Source organism: Podarcis melisellensis (assembly GCF_964234715.1).
Source record: "Podarcis melisellensis genome assembly, chromosome: 16".
Lineage (NCBI taxonomy): Eukaryota > Metazoa > Chordata > Lepidosauria > Squamata > Lacertidae > Podarcis > Podarcis melisellensis.
This window is the reverse complement of record NC_138533.1, coordinates 18080432-18102089: the sequence shown is the minus strand read 5'-3', so window position 1 is coordinate 18102089 and position 21658 is coordinate 18080432. Positions and strand designations below refer to the sequence as shown.

The 21658-nt window shown below is 46.3% G+C and overlaps 1 protein-coding gene across 2 annotated transcripts; it reads left to right on the top strand.

Annotated features, from left to right (window-relative positions):
* Positions 1-2: 2 nt before the first annotated feature.
* On the top strand, positions 3-14210 carry UBQLN4 (ubiquilin 4). Of its 2 annotated transcripts, XM_081892384.1 has the most exons (11): positions 3-642; positions 2199-2350; positions 3149-3387; positions 4345-4607; positions 4774-4932; positions 7048-7270; positions 8485-8624; positions 9355-9438; positions 11482-11597; positions 11962-12139; positions 12926-14210. In XM_081892384.1, the coding sequence occupies exons 1-11, from the start codon at positions 460-462 to the stop codon at positions 13076-13078; spliced, it is 1890 nt and encodes a 629-aa protein (XP_081748510.1). In that variant the 5' UTR covers positions 3-459; the 3' UTR covers positions 13079-14210. The 2 variants fall into 2 exon arrangements, with proteins under 2 accessions (XP_081748510.1, XP_081748511.1); XM_081892385.1 differs by lacking the exons at positions 11482-11597; positions 11962-12139; positions 12926-14210 and adding an exon at positions 9782-10032.
* The last annotated feature ends 7448 nt before the right edge of the window (positions 14211-21658 follow it).

Here is a 21658-nt window from a genome sequence, read left to right as displayed (position 1 = left end):
TCTCTTCGCTATGAGCGGAGAATAACAGCCAAGGCCAGAGATCCCTTTAAAAACCCAAAAGTGGCCGCCTGTGTGTGACTCTCAACTTTTTCTATCTCTGTTAGCCCACGAACGTGAAAATCGGTTTCCTAACACGCACTTCCGGTGACACTAGGGAGGGCTGTTTGCACCACGAAGATGGCAAATGCGGCGCCGCGTCCGATCGTCCACGAAATCTGTGAGAGAACCGCAGAATGGCGGCTGCGGCGGCGGCCTTTCCCACGGAGGCGCCGAGTTCCTACCCGTATTTTGTACGGCTCTTCAATCCTAATCCTGAGTCGAGTTTGGGGGGAAAAATTGCTTCGCCGGAAGTGTTCTTCAAGTAACCGGAAATGATAGTTCCCGCGTCTCTATGGTAGCAGCAGGCAGCGGCGCCTTTCTGGCCCTACCTGCTCGGTGGCAGGTGGGCGGTCGGCCAAGATGGCGGAGCTGAGCGGCGGCGGGCCCGGCTCGGCCGGTGGCGGCGGAGGCGGCGGCGACAGCGGAGAAGGCGGGGGCGGCGGCCCCGAGTCGGGCCCGGGGGGGCTCCTCATCCGCGTGACGGTGAAGACCCCGAAAGACAAGGAGGAGATCCTCACCGGCGAGCGCGTCTCCGTCAAGGAGGTCAGCCGGGGCCGGGGAAGCTCTCGCCGGGACCCCTCAGCCTCTGCGGGCGGAGGCCAGGGAAGGGGCGGGAGGCGGCGGGGAGGGTCGCTTGTCTGCCCTCCCTCCTTCCCCTTTTCGTTACTGTCCGGCGGCGGCGAGGAACAAAGGGGCGAGGCGGGCTCTGAGGCGCTGGAAGGATTGGGGGGAGGGGACCCCCACCTCTCAGCCCGCGCGGCACGGAGTCACGTGGTGGAGCGCCCACCCACCCCTCCCGGAGCTGAAGTGAGGGGTGGGCTGTTTTGGGGGAGGGTCCGCGGTCGCCCCCCGCAACAGAAAAGGCGCCGATGGGTGGGATTTGGGGAAGGAGCCGCTTGGGGCTGCCTGTGTACAAGGATGCTTCGCGCGCGGAACAGCATCCTCAGCTGCACCATCTCCGGGGCACGAGGGTCGCGGGGAGGCAGCAAGACACCCCCCGCCCGAGCCTCCCCGCAAAAGGGCTTAGTGCGAGGAGTGGGTTCAGGAGGCCCCCTGGCCTCGCCGGGCAAGGGAAGCTAGAGGCTCCCGTTTCCTCCCCGCTTCCTCCGCCAAGACATGCTGGTCTCAGGACAAGGCGGTCGGATGGGTTCCTGAAGAGAAGCAGGTGGAAGAGGAGCAGAGATAAAACATAAGCACCCAGGTTATGGGTGGTGGTGAATGGGGTCGATCAGAGTGAAAGAAAAGGAGGGTGGGTTGGGCAAGGCAAAGTGGTTGGGCAAGGAAGCAAGCAGGCTTTTCTTTCCTGCAACATAGAGGGAGAAATAGCGATGAAGCAGATCAGGCTTGAGGATTTGTCTGAGAGGGGAGAGAATGGGGAAAAGAAGAATGGGGAAAGCCTGGAGAAGAGAATGTGAACAATCTGGAGTGGTTGAGGCGGGATAATGAGGGCAGAAAGAGAAGAAATGAAGATGAGAGTGCCACCTTGTGGGGAAGATAGACAACAGCTGAGTGGATCCAGGAGTTTGTTGCACATCTTTCTGGGGTGTATGATGCATTGAAAGGGGGAAAATTTGGTTGGGTTGAAGCCTTCTCTGGGGCTTGGAGGGGAGGTGGCAGAGAGTAATAAAGACATTCTGGTGCCCTCCGAATGTTTTGTACTGCAGACATCCACAGGATACCTGGTTGGACAATGCTGATTTATGTAATAACTTCGCTGAATGTTTGAAGCTCTTCACATAATCATGATTGGAAGGGCAGTATTAGTTTCCCCATATTGCAGGGTGGGAGGGAGACTAAGAGACCGAGTAACTAGAGGAGCTTATGTGTTCATAGCAGGGGTGAGACTTGACCTGTGGAGCTTCTGCATCACAGGAATCTGCCTGGATGTAGGTGGAGGTCAGGTTAGGATGAAAAGGGAAAGGGCGGAGAAAGCAGACAGAGTGCTGTGTGGATGAAGAAACAGTGTTTGGTAAGGTGAAGCCAGGAGGCAGGAAGATTAAATGGAGCTGCGGGGGATGAGGGTTGCCACCGCTTTGCTTTGTTGATCACTCCAAGAATGTCTGTGGAAAGCCTAACCTTCTAAAATGTCTTTTTTCCAGTTTAAAGAAGAGATTTCCCGTCGGTTTAAAGCCAAACAGGATCAGCTGGTTCTGATCTTTGCTGGGAAAATTCTGAAAGATGGGGATACCTTGAATCAGCACGGGATCAAAGATGGACTGACGGTGCATCTGGTGATCAAAACTCCACAGAAGTAAGAGCTTCCCTCTGAAAAGCAGGCCCATTCAGTCAGCTTTAGTTTATATTGCAGATATGTCACTTAGTAAGTGACAGCTTCCCCTCCTCAAAAGACTGGCTCAAATCCTTCTGAATAAGAATTACTTTAAGTAGCTTCTCTTTGCCTCTTTGTTCATATACAAACGGAAACATGCAAAACACAGATAAAAACAGCATATTGAATTCATAGTAAAAGAGAACAATGCAGTATGGCTTTAGTAGGTGACAAGCAGATTTAAATAACAAGCATAAATATCCAGGGGAAAACCTGGAATGCTATGGTGGTGTCAGCAAGAAATACTTTCAAAAGTAAATAACATGTTCTCCTAGGGCCTAGGTATCCTAAAGGGCTGCTGTCTCCTTTGTGAAGCTGACCACTGAATAAGATCTGGATTCCTCTGGGTGCCCCTGCATTTGGTGGTTAGCTGGGTGGCTACTGGAGTGTGTGTAGTGGTAGTAGTAGGAGTTAATAGTCGTTAAGAGCCCTTTTATTGGCCTTTGTTGTTTTGTCTGTGGGTTCTTCTGTTTTTACCTTACTGATGGCTTTTTTTAAGGATGAGAAAGAAGAATAGCCACCCCCGCCTGCCATAGACCTAACTGTGTGTGGCTTGGGCTTCCCCATTGCAAAATTCAGGGTTCTAAGACTTGCTGAGCACACACACTAAATTATTCTAATGTACTTTGTAGGGAGATAGTAGCTTCCTTTTAAATTCAAGGAGAGCTATATGTTCACATAACAGTTGTGTCGTCACCTGTCACTTTCCTTTATTTGCAGGACTCAAGACCCTTCAGTGGCGCCTGCTGCTTCCCCTCCTCCTGCTGCTGCTACTGCTACTTCTGTTGCTGCTGCTACTCCCTCGGCAGCCCCTGCTTCCCCTGCAGCCCCACCTCAGCCTTCAACATCCAGCAACACGCTCTCTGATGCAGGGAGCAGCAGCCGGAGGAGCAGCGGATTGGGAGCCACGCCAGGCCCGGCAGCAGATGGGACCCCTGGCGGAGCCACCTCCATCTTGTGTGAGCGTTGCTGAGTTTCTTCTGCTCGGGTTAGCCTTTGGCTTTCCTGTCTTCTTGGGCACCAGTGGGACATTTTGGGGGTCTTTGCTCCCACCCCAGCAGGCGTGAGAGCAGAGTTCCAGGGTCTGAGGATCTCAAGGGAGGCAGTTCTGCTTTATTGATTTGTTAACAAAACAAACAAAAGTGCGAACATGTCAGAAAGAAAACTGAAGAATAAAAAAATGGGGTGGCTTGTGTGCACCAGATGGATTAGTTGGTTTATAAATGGACTCTTTAGTTTTAAAAGCTTAAGAGAAATACTGAAGGGAAAACCTTCCTAATCACATGATTCATGTGAAAATTGGCCACTTGCAGGAGCCCCAGCTTTGTCTTTTCACACTTGTATCCAGGGGTCAGAAAACCTTTTCAGTAGGTTTGTCCCTCAGTCTTTGTGGGGGGCCGGACTATATTTTCCGGGGGGGGGGGGAATGAACAAATTCCTATGCCCCCAAAATAACCCAGAGATGCATTTTAAATAAAAGGACACATTCTACTCATGTAAAAACACGCTGATTCCCGGACCGTCCACGGGCCAGATTTAGAAGGCGATTGGGCCGGATCCAGCCCCCGGGCCTTAGTTTGCCTACCCATGCTCTTATCCTTATGGGTCTTTTGAGCCTGCCTCTAAGGGTTGTTGAGCTGCTGGGTCTGATGCACAGCAAGATCCCAGAGAGCAAGAGCTGTGGTTGTTATATCTCATCCTGCCTCTTCAGTAAGCTCTGTGCATGAGTGTAGCCAGGATTTTTGTTGGCTTTTATTGGGTGGGGGGAGAACCTCTGATTTTGATTGATTTGGCTACACCAATGGCTCTGTGTTGGTAGTAGAAGGAGCAAAAGGGAGATGGGCCTTAGGTTTTAGCCATTCAGCCCCAGGCAGACCTTTCTCATTCATGCTTCCTTTCTTTCTGTCTTCTCTCAGCTGGCTTTGGCGGCATTGCTGGACTCGGTCACCTGGGGATGGGCTCTGCAAACTTCATGGAGCTTCAGCAGCAGATGCAACGGCAGCTGATGTCCAACCCAGAGATGCTCTCCCAGATCATGGAGAACCCTCTGGTCCAGAACATGATGTCCAACCCAGACTTCATGCGGCAGATGATCATGGCCAACCCCCAGATGCAACAGCTGATGGAGCGCAACCCAGAGATTAGCCACATGCTGAACAACCCTGAGCTTATGCGCCAGGTGGGCTGTTGTTTCCCTGCTTGTGGCTTGAGGCAGTCTTTGAACTTTGTTTTAGGCATCGCACCAAACCAGGGTTTGCACTAACCATAGTTCAGAGCCCAAACCATTATTGTCTGCTTTTGTCATATTTCCGCTCATGGTTTTCTGTTTGCCCTTCTCTTCTCAGACCATGGAGTTGGCACGTAACCCTGCCATGATGCAAGAGATGATGCGCAACCAGGACCGAGCCCTGAGCAATTTGGAGAGCATCCCTGGAGGGTACAATGCCCTGCGGCGGATGTACACAGATATTCAGGAGCCCATGTTCAGTGCTGCCAGGGAACAGGTAGGCTAGGTCTGACTGTCTCCTCAAAGCAGAACATGACACTCATTTAATTAAGATTTCACAAGATGCACCATGTTTATTGCAAATTCCTCAGACAAGTTGATAAATGTCTGTGACTGGTTACCTCCCTAGCCTTCATGAGCACAGCAATACTTTGATGTTCTGCAGTTTTTATATGAATCCTGCCAAATTGATTAAGAGTTTTATTAGGTAAATCACTCTGGGATTTTTGTACAAAGATCAGTGTAGGAGGTGAATGGCAAAAACTGTTTGTACTTTTCAAAGATTAGTATGCAAATCAAGTCCTCAAAATTAAGTTAGTCACATCTATAAACTTCAATGAGTCTGCTTTGAGTAGGACTAGGATAAGATACAGCCCTGTGGTTACAAGTGTGCAAGCATCCAAGTTTTAGTGATGGTTGTTTTCATTTTCTCTCTTTCTTTCTGTGGTGACAGGGCAAAAGCTATAGTTTGCCAGTTCCAAAGATCACAACAAGCTGTTGCTGGTCTGCAAACCAGAGTTTGTTTAAACCATGTTGTTTGACGGGTTTAACCATGGTCTGTCAGTTCAGGCATCACACCAAGTCATAGGTATGCTCCTTACGTGTGGTTTGTGTGCTGTCTTTTTTTTTTTTCATTCTTTTTATTGAATATTTCCATAAAAAGAAGACAGAAACTAACACACAAGAAAAATACACAAAAGAAAAGGTAAAATACACACAAAAAGAAAAGTAAGGAATACACAAAACTATTACCATAATGCTCGTATAACATAATCATCTCTTTCAGGACTTCCTTCAGCTTGGCCGCGAATCATTCGAAGCAATAAATAAAGTTACGCGTTCCATCGCTTGTATTGTCATTATGCCTAATTTTGTTTTCTATTTGCTTTGTACAATAACTCATGGTTTTTCACAGTACGTCTTTAAATCCCTTTAGCGTTATTTGTCCTTCACTAATACGTTCCAGATAGTCTACATACTTTCCCCAATCCTTGGTGAACACTTGGTCTCTTATGTATCTAATTCTCCCTGTTAATTTATCCAGCTCTGCGTAATCCGATAACTTAAATCTCCACTCCTCCACTGTTGGGGTTTCCTGCTGTTTCCACTTCTGGGCTAATACAACCCTTGCTGCCGTAACCGCATAGTATACCAATCTACGATCTTCCTTTTTTATCTCTTGTCCTAATATCCCTAGTAGAAAGATTTCCGGTTTCTTTATAAAAGTGTACTTTAGTATCTTCTTTAACTCAATGTAGATTTTCTCCCAAAACTGTTTCATCCTTCCACACTCCCACCACATATGGTAGAAGGATCCTTCTATATCTCTACATCTCCAGCACTTGTTATCTACCTTATACATTTTCGATAATTTCATAGGTGTCAGATACCACCTATAAAACATCTTCATGACATTTTCCTTTATCCCAGTACACGCCGTAAAGTTCAACCCGTCACTCCATAGTTTCTCCCAGTCCTCAAATTGTATACTATGACCTATGTCCTTTGCCCAGCGAATCATTACTGATTTGACTTCCTCGTCACTTAAATTCCAGTCCAGCAGCATCCTATACATCTTAGATATAATTTTAACTTTATTATTTATTATCTCCATCTGATATTTGGACTCTTTATCTGCATATCCTCTTTCTTTAAAGTCTTTGCTAAACATCTGGTTCACCTGGTGGTGATGGAGCCAATCATATACATATTCTTTTGTTTGCTTGTACGGCTTAATTCTCCATTTCCCATCTACCTTAATTAGTAGCTGGTTATATGTTGCCCAGTTACTTCTCATATTGATAGTCTTTATGCTCGTTACTTCAAGAGGTGATAGCCAGTGCAGTGTTTTCGGCTCTAATAAATCTTTATATCTTTCCCACACTTCAATTAAGGTTTGTGTGCTGTCTGAATAGAGTCAGAGACTCGGGGCTGCTTACAGTAAATAATGTAGCAGATGGTAAACACGCATTTGGTGAAACCTGCAGTTTAAATCAAAGCTCTGTTTTGTAACCCCAGCACACCTTCATTTCATTTTCTTGCTAATCCCGTGAAGCAGAATTCGTCTGAGAGTTTGCAAAGTCACTCATTGAGCCAAATCTTCTCTGTCTAGTTTGGCAATAATCCCTTCTCTGCCTTGGCCGGGAGTTCCGACACCTCGAACTCGCAGCCCCTGCGGACGGAAAACCGAGAACCGCTGCCCAACCCTTGGAGCCCCACACCTGCCTCTCAAGGCCAGGCGCCAAGCGGCGAAGGGAGCACCGGCTCGGTGACAAGCCAAAGCACACCCACCGTCTCCAACCCTTTGGGGATCAACGCAACTAACCTAGGATCTGGTACGTACATAACTAGTGTGGAGTCCGAGGGGCGGTAGGTGATCCTGGCAGCTGCGCGTTTGCACTCAGAGCTGGCCTTTCTAGATCACAGAACTGCTCTTCATTTCGAAGTGTGGTAGTTCTGTGGTTGTTTAACCTGAAGATTTTTGACTGTTCTGGAGAGATGGGAATCGGTTGACATTTCCACTCTGCCACAGTGACAGTTTAAGAACCAGGATTATTGCTCAATTGAATGGAAAAACCCTTTTACTTTAGTGTGAGGCTCTCATGGGTGACAAGGAAAAAACATTGTCACCCCCAACCTCAAAATCTGGTTGCTGAGCCAGTGAGAGCCAGTTTGGCATAGTGGTTGGAGTGTTGGACTAGGACCTGAGAGATCAGGGTTCAAATCCCCACTTGGCTATGGGGAGTCAGTGCTGCTCAACCTAACCTACCTCACAAGGCTGTTGTGGGGATGAAGTGAGGAGGAGAACCATGTATGCCACATTGAGCGCCTTGGAGACAAAGGTGGGATAAAGAAACAGTAAGTAAAAAAGTCTCGTTACTGTTTTCTACCAGCTAATGCAATGGCATACTGGTATTAAGTAACTCACATAGATTAAGTCAACTCTTTAACAAAGTTAACCTGTTATGGATGCATTCTGAGCTTGTGGTGGTCCTTTTTTCTGGAAGGATCCAATAGGTGGCTCAACAGGGAGGGGAAAATCAGGTTTTGTTAATCACGTTCTGTGTATTTCATGCATGTGCATTAAGTGAAAAAATGTACATTGATTTGGCCCATCATTCCCACAAAACAACTGTTTATCTCTGTCATGACACTTTTTGAATTAGGAAAGGCTTTGTGGGGGTTTTAGTGGTTTGTATCTGTTGGGGAAAGAGCAGGGATCTCATTATATTGTTCATTGCTACAGTAAAAAAAAAGATACCTTTTTGAAATTAAAGTTTTGTAAAAAGACATCCATGTGACTGCAGTAAAAAACCAAAAGCCAACAGGATTCTGCCAAAGGGTTAAAATCAGAAAGGGAGTTGGCTAGGCTTCCAGTGACCTTTTAATTCAATGAACTTAACCCAATTTTGGGACTTTGTTTTGAGATCCCTGGTTTTGTTGCTGGAGTGTGATCAGGAAGCAGCTTCAGGCATCTTGCCCCATCTAGGTTGGCAGAGCTACATGTTTGCTGGCTGTTAATTTTTCAACTCTCTCCCCTTTGTTACAGGAATGTTCAGCAGCCCTGAGATGCAAGGTCTTCTGCAGCAGATCTCAGAGAATCCCCAGCTCATGCAGAACGTGATCTCTGCCCCTTACATGCGTACAATGTTGCAGACGCTAGGCCAGTACCCTGACATTGCAGCACAAGTGAGTACAGCCCAGTCTGCATTCATAGGGCCCAATACGTGAAGGAGGGGGGGGGTCTGTTAGCCAGGAAGCCTCCTTTTGGTGTGATATTGAGCAGTGCAGCGCTCTTACCTTAGCAAAAGCGATTTCATATCTGTAACTGACAAAGCTGCAGCAGACTCCTGCACTCTCATGTTTGCTTTTTACAAGTCAAGTTGCAGTGTGTGCTGTTTGCAGAATGGGCCCCTTCATATGAATTGATTACTAGATGTGGAATTAAAAACTACCAGAAGGAGAGCCCTGCAGCTGGATCAGTCCAGTGGCCCGCATCCTGGCCCTCAAAGTGGCCAACTAGATGCCTGTGGGAAAGCAGCAAGCGGGACCTGAGTACAGGAGCCCTCTCCCCTCCTTCGGTTTCCAGCAGCTGGTATCCAGAAGCATTGCTGCCTCCACCTGTGGATCAGTAGCCTCCTATGAATTGGTCTGATCCTCCTTTCAAGCCATGGAAATTGGTGGCAATTGCTGCCTCTTGGGGGAATGAGTTCCATACATTAACTATGTGCTGCATGAAGAAAGACTTTCTGTCATCTGTCCCGAATCTTCCAAAAAGGGAGCAGGAATAGACTGAAAAGGTCTTATATTTGTGTGCTTTTGGTGGCATCAGAATATGCGGCTGTTGCCTAGCTGCCTGGGACATGTGCTAGGAATAGCAACTTCCGCCTTCCTGAGCTACCTTTGCTCTTCTTTGCAGATGATGGTGAATGTTCCCCTCTTCGCCGGCAACCCCCCGCTTCAGGAGCACCTGCGACTCCAGCTACCTGCCTTTCTACAGCAGGTGCAGCATAAACAGTGTTGTCCTTGATTTCGGGAGTAATAGTTTACTCAGGGCTGGACTTCAAAGAAGCTTTGTGTAGAGGCTGAGGAACAAAAATCCCTAATGGACTGGCCAGGCCCTTTTAGTGATCATGTCACAATAATAATTTTCAGGTCTGCAGTCTCCCTGCTGTGGGGATTTGGGGAGTCCTTGTTCAAAGTCTTTATTTGCGGCAGCCCTATGAAGCCGCAGAGATCTATCAGTATTGTCTACTGTGCCTGGGACTGGCTCACCATTGTTTTGGGCTGAGAAAGGTCTTTCTCATTACCTGCTGATGGATCATAATATATATTTTTTCTTCTAGGCACCCCTTTGGCCAGTTGGATGTTGGGGTTTGGATGGAATGCTAAACTCAGTATTACGTTCATCCGCATTGGGCTGGTGTGGTCCCCACTCCGACTCTTGACGCAGCCACGCGTGTTAGATATTGGAAGCTTTTGCTTCAGTTTTCAACATGCCATACTTAAGGCTAACCACAGTTCAGTTGGGCTCAAGTATAAAAAGAAACTGTGGTTAGTTGAAAAACAAAGCAAAACTTGTTTGAAGGCAGCCTTTTCATTCCTGACTTTTCATCTAGTTCCTTTGCTATTATTTAGTTTACATTCTCTGTTAGAGTTTGTTGTTGCTGCCATTTTATTTGTAGATTTATTGATTGTGGTTGTTGTGGTTGTGGTTGTTGTTGTTGTTGTTTTTTAAAAAATTGATCCTATCGTGAGCCACCTTGGGTGCCTCATATTGATAATGATAATCTGTTGTTAATTTGAGATACCAGAGATTGAATCTGGGACCTTTTGTATTCAAATAGTGTGCTCTACCGCTGTGTTTGTGTCTGCAATAACTGCAGTTGACAGACACAGGGAGCGGCATGCCTTGGTGGCAGTTGAACTGATACTAAAATCTAGTGTATCCAGTGACTGGACAAAAATGAAAAAGGAGGTTGCCCAGTGCCAGTGAAAACCCCCCAAAGGTTGAATATCACCAGATGGCAAAAAATGCAATTGAGTATTTGAATAAAATGCAGGATGGAAACCATCGTATTTTAATAAAATAGTCATATTTTAAGGTATAGGATTGTTTAGAATGCTATGAGACAGAATCACTAAGCTCTCATCTGAAAGCTCAGTTAACATTGAAAAACTGCTTGTTTTGAATTTTACCAAGAGCTACGTTATAAGTGAACAATGGTAATCTATAGGATTAGAGGTCGACCGCTGACCTTTTTCAGGCTGAAGGCTGCATTTGACCCATGGTGGAGGGGGCATAAAAACCTTTTGGCATAATCAAATCACAGCGGTAGCCATTAGTAAAACTGTTAAAGTAATAGTAACAAGACAAATTGTGTGGGGACGTGTGAAAGGAGGCCAGATTTGGGCTGTGGGCTAAGCACCCCTGCTAGAGAAACACAGTGATGGCCGTTCAGTGACAGTCTAGCAGTTTCACGGTACTGGCAGTAGTATCAAACCCTTCCGGTAGCCAATACAGTACCGGCAAATTTTACACAGGGGTAAAATGCATCTACTCAAACCCTTGGAACGTCCCCCACAGAAGCATCCCTTGCCTTCAGGAGTCAGTGAGCTGAGTGGGCCTTGAGCTGTAAGCAAAAGCTTAGAACTTTTGAGCTCTCTGCTTTGCTTACTCAGCAAGGCCTGCTCAGCACGCCGGCTCTGGGATGCAAGATAGCACAGGCCTATCAGAGATCTCATGCGACCATTTCCAGGCTTTCAGAGCTGGTGTGCCAAGAGGACCTTCTTGCCTGGTGTACAAGGCAGAGAGCTTTTTCACACCGGAAAAAACTGGTGTGCATTTCATTTGTGCAGTTTCAACCAGCTGGCCTTCAACCGTGCAAGGTTGGAATTTCTCTAGTTAAATGTGTTAAAGATGTGGTTGAATTGTATCCCAAATCTTAAGCTTTCTTTATGACTAAAGGACCAGAGTAGAAGACATCCAAGAGATGTTCCCTTGAAACTGGTGTCTCACTTGTGATTTTTGTCGCCCCCACCCCAGATGCAGAACCCTGATTCTCTCTCGATCCTGACCAACCCTCGTGCCATGCAGGCCCTGCTGCAGATCCAGCAGGGGCTCCAAACGCTGCAAACGGAGGCCCCGGGACTGGTTTCCAGGTAACGTAGGAGCTGACTCAGGCCTTGGGGGCACTACTGCAGCTTTCAGCCTCTGAAGAAGGGCAGCAAAGCAGCAGGAGGTTCTTGCTCCTCCCGCTTTCAGCTACTAAGATCAACATAGAAGTCCTTTCTGTGGGCGTCCTGGGAACAACACGATGCATATTGTTTGTGTCAACAATATATGTGGCAAGTCTGTTCCTAGAAATTCTGTGTGTGATGTAATACGGCGGGGTAAAGACAATACTGTTTCTGGCTTTTTGTTACGTTACTTATTAAGACTTGCTTCAGGTCCCTAAAGTCGGCCGCCTTCCCTCAGGGATTTGCTGCCTTGCGCTAAGTAGCTTCCCCCTGTCTCATCTTGCAGCCTTGGGACTTTTGGAGCCCCTCGCGTCCCTCCACCCTCTGCCGGAGGAAGCACAATCCCCGAGACCCCCATCTCCTCCGCTTCAACACCTGCTAGTGCCTCTCCAGCTGGGGACAGCAACCCCCACCAGCAGCTCATGCAGCACATGATCCAGCTACTGGCCGGTGCAAATTCTCAAGTAGGTAGTGGTGCATTTCTCTCCTGAATCTTTGTCTCTTCTTCCCTTGACCCCTTTTGGTTGGGTGCAGTGCAGTCTCAGGCAGACATATGAATCTGATGTTTCATCGCACAGCCCAGCACTTTCTATTCCTGTCTGGCACAGCCTTTCTCAACTCTGCTACTGGGTGTATAAAAAACAAAGTGCCATCTCAAGGGCCGTGGTCCCAAGCTGCATAGGGACTTGCATGTTAGTATCAGCACCTTGAACTTAGCCAGGTAGCAAATGGGCAGCCAGGGCAAAGCCCACAAGTGAGGTGTTATTTGCTGGTGTTAGTTGGTCCCCACAGGCAACCGAGTTGCTGAGTTTACACCAGCTGCAGCCTCTGGATAAACCCCAAGGGTAGCCCCTCCATAGATCATGTTGCAGTAATCCAACCATGAGGTTACCAATGCATGGACCACTAGTCAAGCTATCGCAATCCAGGAATGACCATACTGTCTTAGTCGCAGAAGAGAGTATCTCACAGACTACAGTGATCTTCTGGGTGTGAAAGGGCTGCTGGAAGCCATGGGTGCATGAGGACAGGGGTTGCAGTTGAGGGGTTTGAGTAGGCCGCTTAGTCTGTGCCAGATTACCTGCCTTGAGCCATGCTTACTGTACAGTTCACCTCCTCTCTCTCTCTCTCTCTCTCTCTCTCTCTCTCTCTCTCTCTCTCTCTCTCTCTCTCTCTCTCCCTCCCTCTCTCTCCCTCTCCCTCCCTCCCCCTCCCTCCCCCTCCCTCCCTCCCTCCCCCCCCCATGGCAGGCGCAGAGTCCAGAGGTCCGGTTCCAGCAGCAGCTTGAGCAGCTCAATGCAATGGGCTTCATCAACCGTGAGGCAAACCTTCAGGCGCTCATTGCCACTGGGGGAGACATCAATGCCGCCATTGAGAGACTCTTGGGCTCCCAGCCTTCCTAACGTCGTAGGCCCCTCCAGTCTGCGACATGATATCAAAACACAGACCTCTCGAGGATTGTCATTGTCAGGCCCTCCGACAGCTGTCCATGAATTTAAAAACTGGAACAATAACTCCCCCCCTTCAGTTCAGTGCATCCCGTTCTATGTTTTCCTCTGAAATGCTTCAAAAACTGCCTTGTGCATGGATGATTCCAGTTCTTGAAAAACAGCCATTTTGAGACATGTTTCTCCCCTGCTTCCCTCTCCACCCACACCCTGTTCCCCCCAAAATGAGGCTCCTATTCTAACTGGTCAAAGTGTAACTTCTAGATAACCCAAATAATTGTGTTGGATTAGCTCGCTTTTTAAATCATATAAAAGCTTTATTTCTTTTCTCCCCCGCCCACCTGCCTTCCGACCAAAAGCAAAATATGAAGGGAATATCTGCTCCGGTCAACTCAAAAGACTTTTTCTAATTAATGAGAAAGGCACACGATTTGGAAATTTCAGTAGGCAGAAAAAAAGGAGTGGTCCTTTTGCACAGTGACTCCAGCGCCTCAAACCTGGATGGACTTGAGCATCACGCTGCCTTCCTGCTTTTATCTTTAGTGGTTATGGGATGTCAAGATGTGGAGTTGGGGTGGGCGGCTGAGATTACCTGAGAGCATTTGCCATTGAAAAGAGGTGCTGAGCTGTCCTGCTCATAAGGTGTGGTGGCTTTTGGGTTGGAATAATGTTTTCTTATCAGCCTCCCTCCTTTGGAATGTGAGCTGCCTCCTTGATGCATCCAAAAACATGTCTTGCTATTTTTCTCCACCCTCCTCTCCCCGGCCACAACTCCCAGTACTTGCCATTGGTCCTCCAGTCAAAGGTGCTTTGATGCAGCAGACTTTGGTGGAGTGGTCTCTGTGTTGCATGCTTTTCGAAAGAACCAGGGCAAAGAAGGGAGGTTGGGGAATCCTTCACATCTGTGGGATGCTATTGATAGTTCTCCCCCCCCTTTTTTATTCCCTTTCTCCCCCCCCCCCCGGTTTTAGTTCAGAGTGTTTAAAAATCTGGTTGCTAAAGAGGCTCTTGAGGGCAGTGTAATCTGCAACAGAAATTACAAGTTTTTATCCAGGAATAAAATGCACAAAGCATCTGTCTTCTCCCCACCCCCTTTCTCTTTGTGTATGTGTGGGGAGTTCATTTATTCTCTGTAGGCATGCAGCCTGCCATGGCATTCCCCACTTGGCTGAAGAGAGCCAGTTCTCCCGTGTGCTTGGCAGGGAGATCAGTGGATGATGTGGATAATCTCACTCTGCTTCGAGGCAAGACCTACCTATCGCTTTCCTGCCTTTGTGCCTGTCCAGCGTATTGTTTAAAAGATCAGAGTACTGTGCCACAGTGACTTCGTATGGGTTCCCTTTTTTATTTTTAATCCCTTTCCCACTAGCTAATAGCTAATGCTGTTCTAGGCTGCATCAAGAGAATTATAGTGTCCTGGTCAAGGGAAGTAATAGTCCTACTCTATTCTGCTGTGCTCAGACCGCACCTGAAAAACTCTGTCCAGTTCTGGGCACTGCTATTTAAGAAGGATATTGATAAGATGGAATGTGTGCAGAGGAGGGCAGTCACGATGACCAAGGGTCAAGAAGAGGAACGATTGGGGGGGGGGGTTGGGTATGTTCAGCGAAGAGGAGACTGGGGGGAGATAATGATGGCCATCCTCAGATACCGAAAGGGATATCACATGGAAGATGGAGCAAGCTTGTTTTCCTCCCGCGCTGGAAGGTAGAGCTCAGTCCAATGGATTCAAGTTACAAGAAAGGAGATTCCAACTGAACCTTAGGAAGAACAGTAGAAACTGTTTGACAGTGGAACAGTCTCCCTCGGGAGATTGTGGTCTCCTCCACTGGAGGTTTTTAAGCAGCTTGGATGCTGAAGCTTTAGTCCAGAATTTAGGACCCTCAAGGTCCCTTCCAATTCTACACTTCTATGATTCTATCATATATGGCAGACCACATTTGGTGGGTGGGTAGGATTCTCTTGTGATTTGCACCACAGGCCCCATTTGCTGCATTTCTATAGGGGTAATACAATAGAACATGTTGAATTGTAGAGCTGGAAGGGACCCTGAGGACCATCTAGTCCAACCCCCTGCAGCGCAGGAATATGCCGCTGTCCCATATGGGGACTGAACCTGCAACCGTGGCATTATCAGCACCACACACTAACCAACGAAACTACCAGGTGGCTTTTTTAGTTTAGAACAAAAGGTAGCTGAGGACTGATACGGCAAGAGGTTTAATGGGGATAGAAATGCTTCTTTCATCATGCTAAAACAGATTACTCAATTTAATTGATAGGCAGGGTATTCAGGGCAGGCAAAAGGGATTTGGAGTTTAACAGACCAGATACCATATTTTTCGCTCTATAAGACGCACCAGACCACAAGACGCACCTAGTTTTTGGAGGAGGAAAACAAAAAAAACCATTCTGAATCTCAGAAGCCAGAACAGCAAGAGGGATCGCTGCGCATTGAAAGCAGTAACCCCTCTTGCTGTTCTGGCTTCTGGGATAGCTGCGCAGCCTGCATTCGCTCCATAAGATGCACACACATATTACTTTTTAGGAGGGAAAAAGTGTCTTCTAGAGCAAAAAATACGGTAATTAATTTTACAGCATTTGTTGCCAAGCCAAAAGGAGAATTGGCTAAGTGTATGGAGGAGGAGGATGGTGCTGAACTACTGGACTGTACCCTGCTCACAGATCCTAAGGTCTGCTTTGTTTCGGGGTGTGTGGGAGTTGCAAAATCACTGGAAGTGATTCTGCGTGAGGAGTTGGAAAGGGGCAGGTCTCTAGTGAGGAGGTCTAACTGGAAGTGCCAGAGATTGGAACGTCTTCGCATTTTGCATTCCACCTTCACAGGCACGCAACTGTGAACAGCCATTGCGTGCTGTATTCTTTCAATGGCAACTGGGTGCCAGAAATGCCCATGGTGGCTCTGGAAACAAGATGAAATGCAGCTGTGAATTCGCTGCAATTCCAAGGCATAGCTTAATTTAATCAACAAGAGAGCTACCTGTGTTAATCTCCCCCCAAAAGAAATCCATTGAAAAAAACAGGAAGCTTATCAAGCTTACTGTGGCAGTAGCATGGTGTGGGATAATTTCTGGAAGACTTCATTTTTTGATCATAATATATGGGTAAAGGAGTTCTTAGCTTATTTTGCCTTGCCTTAATGAGATGCCTCCTTGGGGGGGGGGGACAATTGCAGGCGAAGCCTCTACTCTTAAAGTTCTTAAAGAGATATTGGATCAGGTTCAACTTCTAAAGCTGATTCAGGAGAACCTGTTGTTGTTGTTATTTAGTTGTTTAGTCATGTCCGACTCTTCGTGACCCCATGGACCAGAGAACGCCAGGCACCTCTGTCCTCCACTGCCTCCCGCAGTTTGGTCAAACTCATGCTGGTAACCTCGAAAACACTATCCAACCATCTCGTCCTCTGTCGCCCCCTTCTCCTTGTGCCCTCCATCTTTCCCAACATCAGGGTCTTCTCCAGGGAGTCTTCTCTTCTCATGAGGTGGCCAAAGTACTGGAGCCTCAGCTTTACAACCTGTGCTTCCAGTGAGCACTCAGGGTTGATTTCCTTCAGTATGGAGAGGTTTGATCTTCTTGCAGTCCATGGGACTCTCAAGAGTCTCCTCCAGCACCATAATTCAAAAGCATCAATTCGTCTGTGATCAGCCTTCTTTATGGTCCAGCTCTCACTTCCATACATCACTACTGGGAAAACCATAGCTTTAACTATACGAACCTTTCTACTTCTCAAGATGCTGTCTAGGCCTGTCATTGCCCTTCTCCCAAGAAGCAGGCGTCTTTTAATTTCGTGGCTGCTGTCACCATCTGCAGTGATCATTGAGCCCAAGAAAGTAAAATCTCTCACTACCTCCATTTCTTCCCCTTCTATTTGCCAGAAGGTGATGGGACCAGTGGCCATGATCTTTGTTTTTTTGATGTTGAGCTTCAGACCATATTTTGCGCTCTCCTCTTTCACCCTCATTAAAAGGTTCTTTAATTCCTCCTCACTTTCTGCCATCAAGGTTGTGTCATCTGCATATCTGAGGTTGTTGATATTTCTTCCGGTAATCTTAATTCCGGCTAGGGATTCATCCAGCCCAGCCTTTCGCATGATGAATTCTGCATATAAATTAAATAAGCAGGGAGACAAAATACAGCCTTGTCGTACTCCTTTCCCAATTTTGAACCAACCAGTTGTTCCATATCCAGTTCTAACTGTAGCTTCTTGTCCCACATAGAGATTTCTCAGGAGACAGATGAGGTGATCTGGCACTCCCATTTCTTTAAGAACTTGCCATAGTTTGCTGTGGTCGACACAGTCAAAGGCTTTTGCATAGTCAATGAAGCAGAAGTAGATGTCTTTCTGGAACTCGCTAGCTTTCTCCATAATCCAGCGCATGTTTGCAATTTGGTCTCTGGTTCCTCTGCCTCTTCTAAATCCAGCTTGCACTTCTGGGAGTTCTCGGTCCACATACTGCTTGAGCCTTCCTTGTAGAATTTTAAGCATAACCTTGCTAGCGTGTGAAATGAGTGCGATTGTGCGGTAGTTGGAGCATTCTTTGGCACTGCCCTTCTTTGGGATTGGGATGTAGACTGATCTCCAATCTTCTGGCCACTGCTGAGTTTTCCAAACTTGCTGGCATATTGAGTGTAGCACCTTAACAGCATCATCTTTTAAAATTTTAAATAGTTCAGCTGGAATACCATCACTTCCACTGGCCTTGTTATTTGCAGTGCTTTCTAAGGCCCATTTGACTTCACTATCCAGGATGTCTGGCTCAAGGTCAGCAACTACACTACCTGGGGTATACAAGACATCCATTTCTTTCTGGTATAATTCCTCTGTGTATTCTTGCCACCTCTTCTTGATGTCTTCTGCTTCTGTTAGGTCCTTTCCACCTTTGTCCTTTATTATGGAAATCTTTGTACGAAATGTTCCTTTCATATCTCCAATTTTCTTGAACAGATCTCTGGTTCTTCCTATTCTATTGCTTTCCTCTATTTCTTTGCATTGCTCGTTTAAGAAGGTCTTCTTGTCTCTCCTTGCTATTCTTTGGAAATCTGCATTCAATTTCCTGTATCTTTCACCATCTCCCTCGCATTTTGCTTGCCTTCTCTCCCCCGCTATTTGTAAGGCCTCATTGGACAGCCACTTTGCTTTCTTGCATTTCCTTTTCATTGGGATGGTTTTCGTTGCTGCCTCCTGTATAATGTTACAAGCCTCCATCCATAGTTCTTCAGGCACTCTGCCCACCAAATCTAAATCCTTAAACCTGTTCCTCACTTCCACTGTAAGGGATTTGACTTAGATTGTATCTTACCAGCCCAGTGGTTTTTCCTACTTTCTTCAGTTTAAGCTTGAATTTTGCTATAAGAAGCTGATGATCTGAGCCACAGTCAGCTCCAGGTCTTGCTTTTGCTGACTGTATAGAACTTCTCCATCTTTGGCTGCAGAGAATATAATCAATCTGATTTCGATGCTGCCCATCTGGTGATGTCCATGTGTAGAGTCGTCTCTTGTGTTGTTGGAAAAGCGTGTTTGTGATGTCCCATCTGGAGCAGCCGGGGAGTTATGTGAGGCTGCTGTTTGTGGATTTTAGCTCTGCTTTTAACACTATCCTCCCCCATAGACTGGTGTCCAAGCTAGAGGCGATTGGACTCTCCAACTCCACCTGTCTCTGGGTTTTGGATTTTTTGTCAGAACGTTCTCAGAGGGTTAGAGTAGGGTCACATATGTCCAAAGCCCTTAGCCTTAACACCGGCTCACCACAGGGTTGTGTGTTGAGTCCCCTGCTCTATACTCTCTATACGTATGACTGTACAGCCATCTATTCCAGCAACAAAATCATCAAGTTTGCTGATGACACTACGGTGGTGGGGCTCATTTCAGGAGGGGATGAGTCCGCCTATCGGGACGAGGTGGAGCGGCTCTGTGTTTGGTGTGGAGAGAACAATCTGGCTCTTAATACGGCTAAGACCAAGGAATTGGTGGTGGATTACAGGAAAAAAAAGGCGGACATTCAGCCCTTGTATATCAACGGGGAACGGGTGGAGAGGGTGGCGGAATTCAGGTTTTTGGGAGTGACTATCGATCAGGGCATGACTTGGAGCGCAAATACCACTGCTCTGGTGAAGAAGGCCCAGCAGAGAATTTATTTCCTCAGACTTTTAAAGAAGAACAATCTGAGTGAGAGACTGCTGGTGTCCTTCTACCGAGGCTCCATAGAGAGCATTCTCACATACTGTATTTGTGCTTGGTTCTCCAGTTGTACAGCTAGGGAGAAGAAGGTGCTCCAGAAGGTCATAACCACAGCCCAAAGGATTATTGGTCATCCTCTCCCATCTTTGGAAGAACTGTACGGTTCCCGTTGTCTTAGGAAAGCAAACAACATCCTGCAGGATTCATCTCACCCGGGATACAGTCTGTTTGCACTACTGCCTTCTGGCAGGAGATATAGAAACATCAAGTCAAGGACAAATAGACTGAAAAATAGTTTCTATCCAAGAGCTGTGGCCTTTTTGAATGCTGTAACTCGATAGTGTGACCTGGGAGTTTGATGGGTGTGGGTGTGGCTGGAATGTGGTTTGTTTGGTTGTTGTTGTTGTTTTGCTTTTGTTGTTTTTTAAGGGATGGCATCCAATTTCGTTGCACTTGTGCAATGTTGCACTTGTGTAATGACAATAAAGAATCTATCTATCTATCTATCTATCTATCTATCTATCTATCTATCTAGAGTCGTCTCTTGTGTTGTTGGAAAAGCGTGTTTGTGATGACCAGCTTGTTCTCTTGACAGAACTCTATTAGCCTTTGCCCTGCTTCGTTTTGATCTCCAAGGCCAAACTTGCCAGTTGTTCCTTTTATCTCTGGACTCCCTACTTTAGCATTCCAATCCCCTATAATGAGAAGAACATCCTTCTTTGGTGTCACTTCTATAAGGTGTTGTAAGTCTTCATAGAATTGGTCAATTTCAGTTTCTTCAGCACCAGTAGTTGGTGCATAAACTTGGATTACTGTGATGTTAAAAGGTCTGCCTTGGATTCGTATCGAGATCATTCTATCATTTTTGAGATTGCATCCCAGTACAGCCTTCGCCACTCTTTTGTTGACTATGAGGGCCACTCCATTTCTTTTACGGGTTTCTTGCCCACAGTAGTAGATATGATGGTCATCTGAACTGAATTCACCCATTCACGTCCATTTTAGTTCACTGATGCCCAGGATGTCAATATTTATTCTTGCCATCTCATTTTTGACCACCTCCAACTTACCCAGGTTCATGGTTCTTACATTCCAGGTTCCTATGCAATATTTTTCTTTACAGCATTGGACTTTCCTTTTGCTTCCAGGCATATCCGCAACTGAGTGTCCTTTCGGCTTTGGCCCAGCCGCTTCATCAGCTCTGGATCTACTTGTACTTGCCCTCCGCTCTTCCCCAGTAGCATGTTGGACGCCTTCCGACCTGAGGGGCTCATCTTCCAGCGTCATAACTTTTATATGCCTGTTGTCTTTGTCCATGGAGTTTTCTTGGCAGGGATACTGGAGTGGCTTGCCGGTTCCTCCTCCAGGTGGATCACGTTTGGTCAAAACTCTCCACTATGACCTGTTCATCTTGGGTGCCCTGCTCGGCATAGTTCATAGCTTCTCTGAGTTCTTCAAGCCCCTTCGCCACAGCAAGGCAGTGATCCATGAAGGGGAACCTAGCAGCTCCTAATGATCAGGAGAACCTAGCAGCTCCTAATGATAAAACGTCCTTCTTAAAGGCAATGTTGTTACTCTCAAAACTGACATCTCTGTTTTAAGTCCCTCTTATTCTCAGACAAAGATTGAAGCATTTTTTGACATGAATGAAAATGGATAGGCCTATTTCTTTCTATTTGGACACCTGCAAAATATTTTTAACTGACTGTTTTTCTTCTTAGTAATACTATTCTTTTTTTTATCTTTTTATAAGTTATTCAAATGGGAGGTAATTTTTTTGCTCTTTTTCCCTTTTTAATTATTCCCCCCCTCTTCATTTTTTAATGCTATTATTTGAAACTCAAACTATGTCCTTGTTCTCCCTGTGTGTGGCAATTTTTCTTTGTTATATATATAATAATATTTATTATTTTCAGTACATAAACATAACAAAATAAAAAATTGACAATAATAAAGAAAAAGCATAAAAAAGAAAAAGAAAAAGAGTATAAAACATCTTTTTTGGGCAGTTCAGCACCTGTTATTCCAAGGAGAAAGACCTCTGGTTTCTTCATAAAAGTATGTTTCATCATTTTTTTTAATTCATTACAATTTTTTTCCCCAGAAGTCTTCTACCTTGGAACAAGTCCACCACATATGATAAAAGTACCTTCCTTTTATTTACATTTCCAACATAATTTATCATTATTGTGGTAGATCTTTGCCAATTTAACAGGGGTTAAGTACCATCTATACATCATTTTCATTACATTCTCCTTTAACATTGTACATGCAGTAAACTTAACCCCTTTCTTCCAAAGTCTACCCCAATCCTCCAACATTATATTACGTCCCACATC

What these genes read in the sequence shown, in the direction of transcription:
- UBQLN4 (XM_081892384.1), top strand. Translation starts at nt 460, where the DNA reads ATGGCGGAGCTGAGCGGCGGCGGGCCCGGCTCGGCCGGTGGCGGCGGA. An exon ending in TACCTGCCTTTCTACAGCAG is followed by an intron (nt 9,439 to 11,481) that starts GTGCAGCATAAA and finishes CCCCCACCCCAG; the next exon opens with ATGCAGAACCCTGATTCTCT. An exon ending in TGGCCGGTGCAAATTCTCAA is followed by an intron (nt 12,140 to 12,925) that starts GTAGGTAGTGGT and finishes CCCCCATGGCAG; the next exon opens with GCGCAGAGTCCAGAGGTCCG.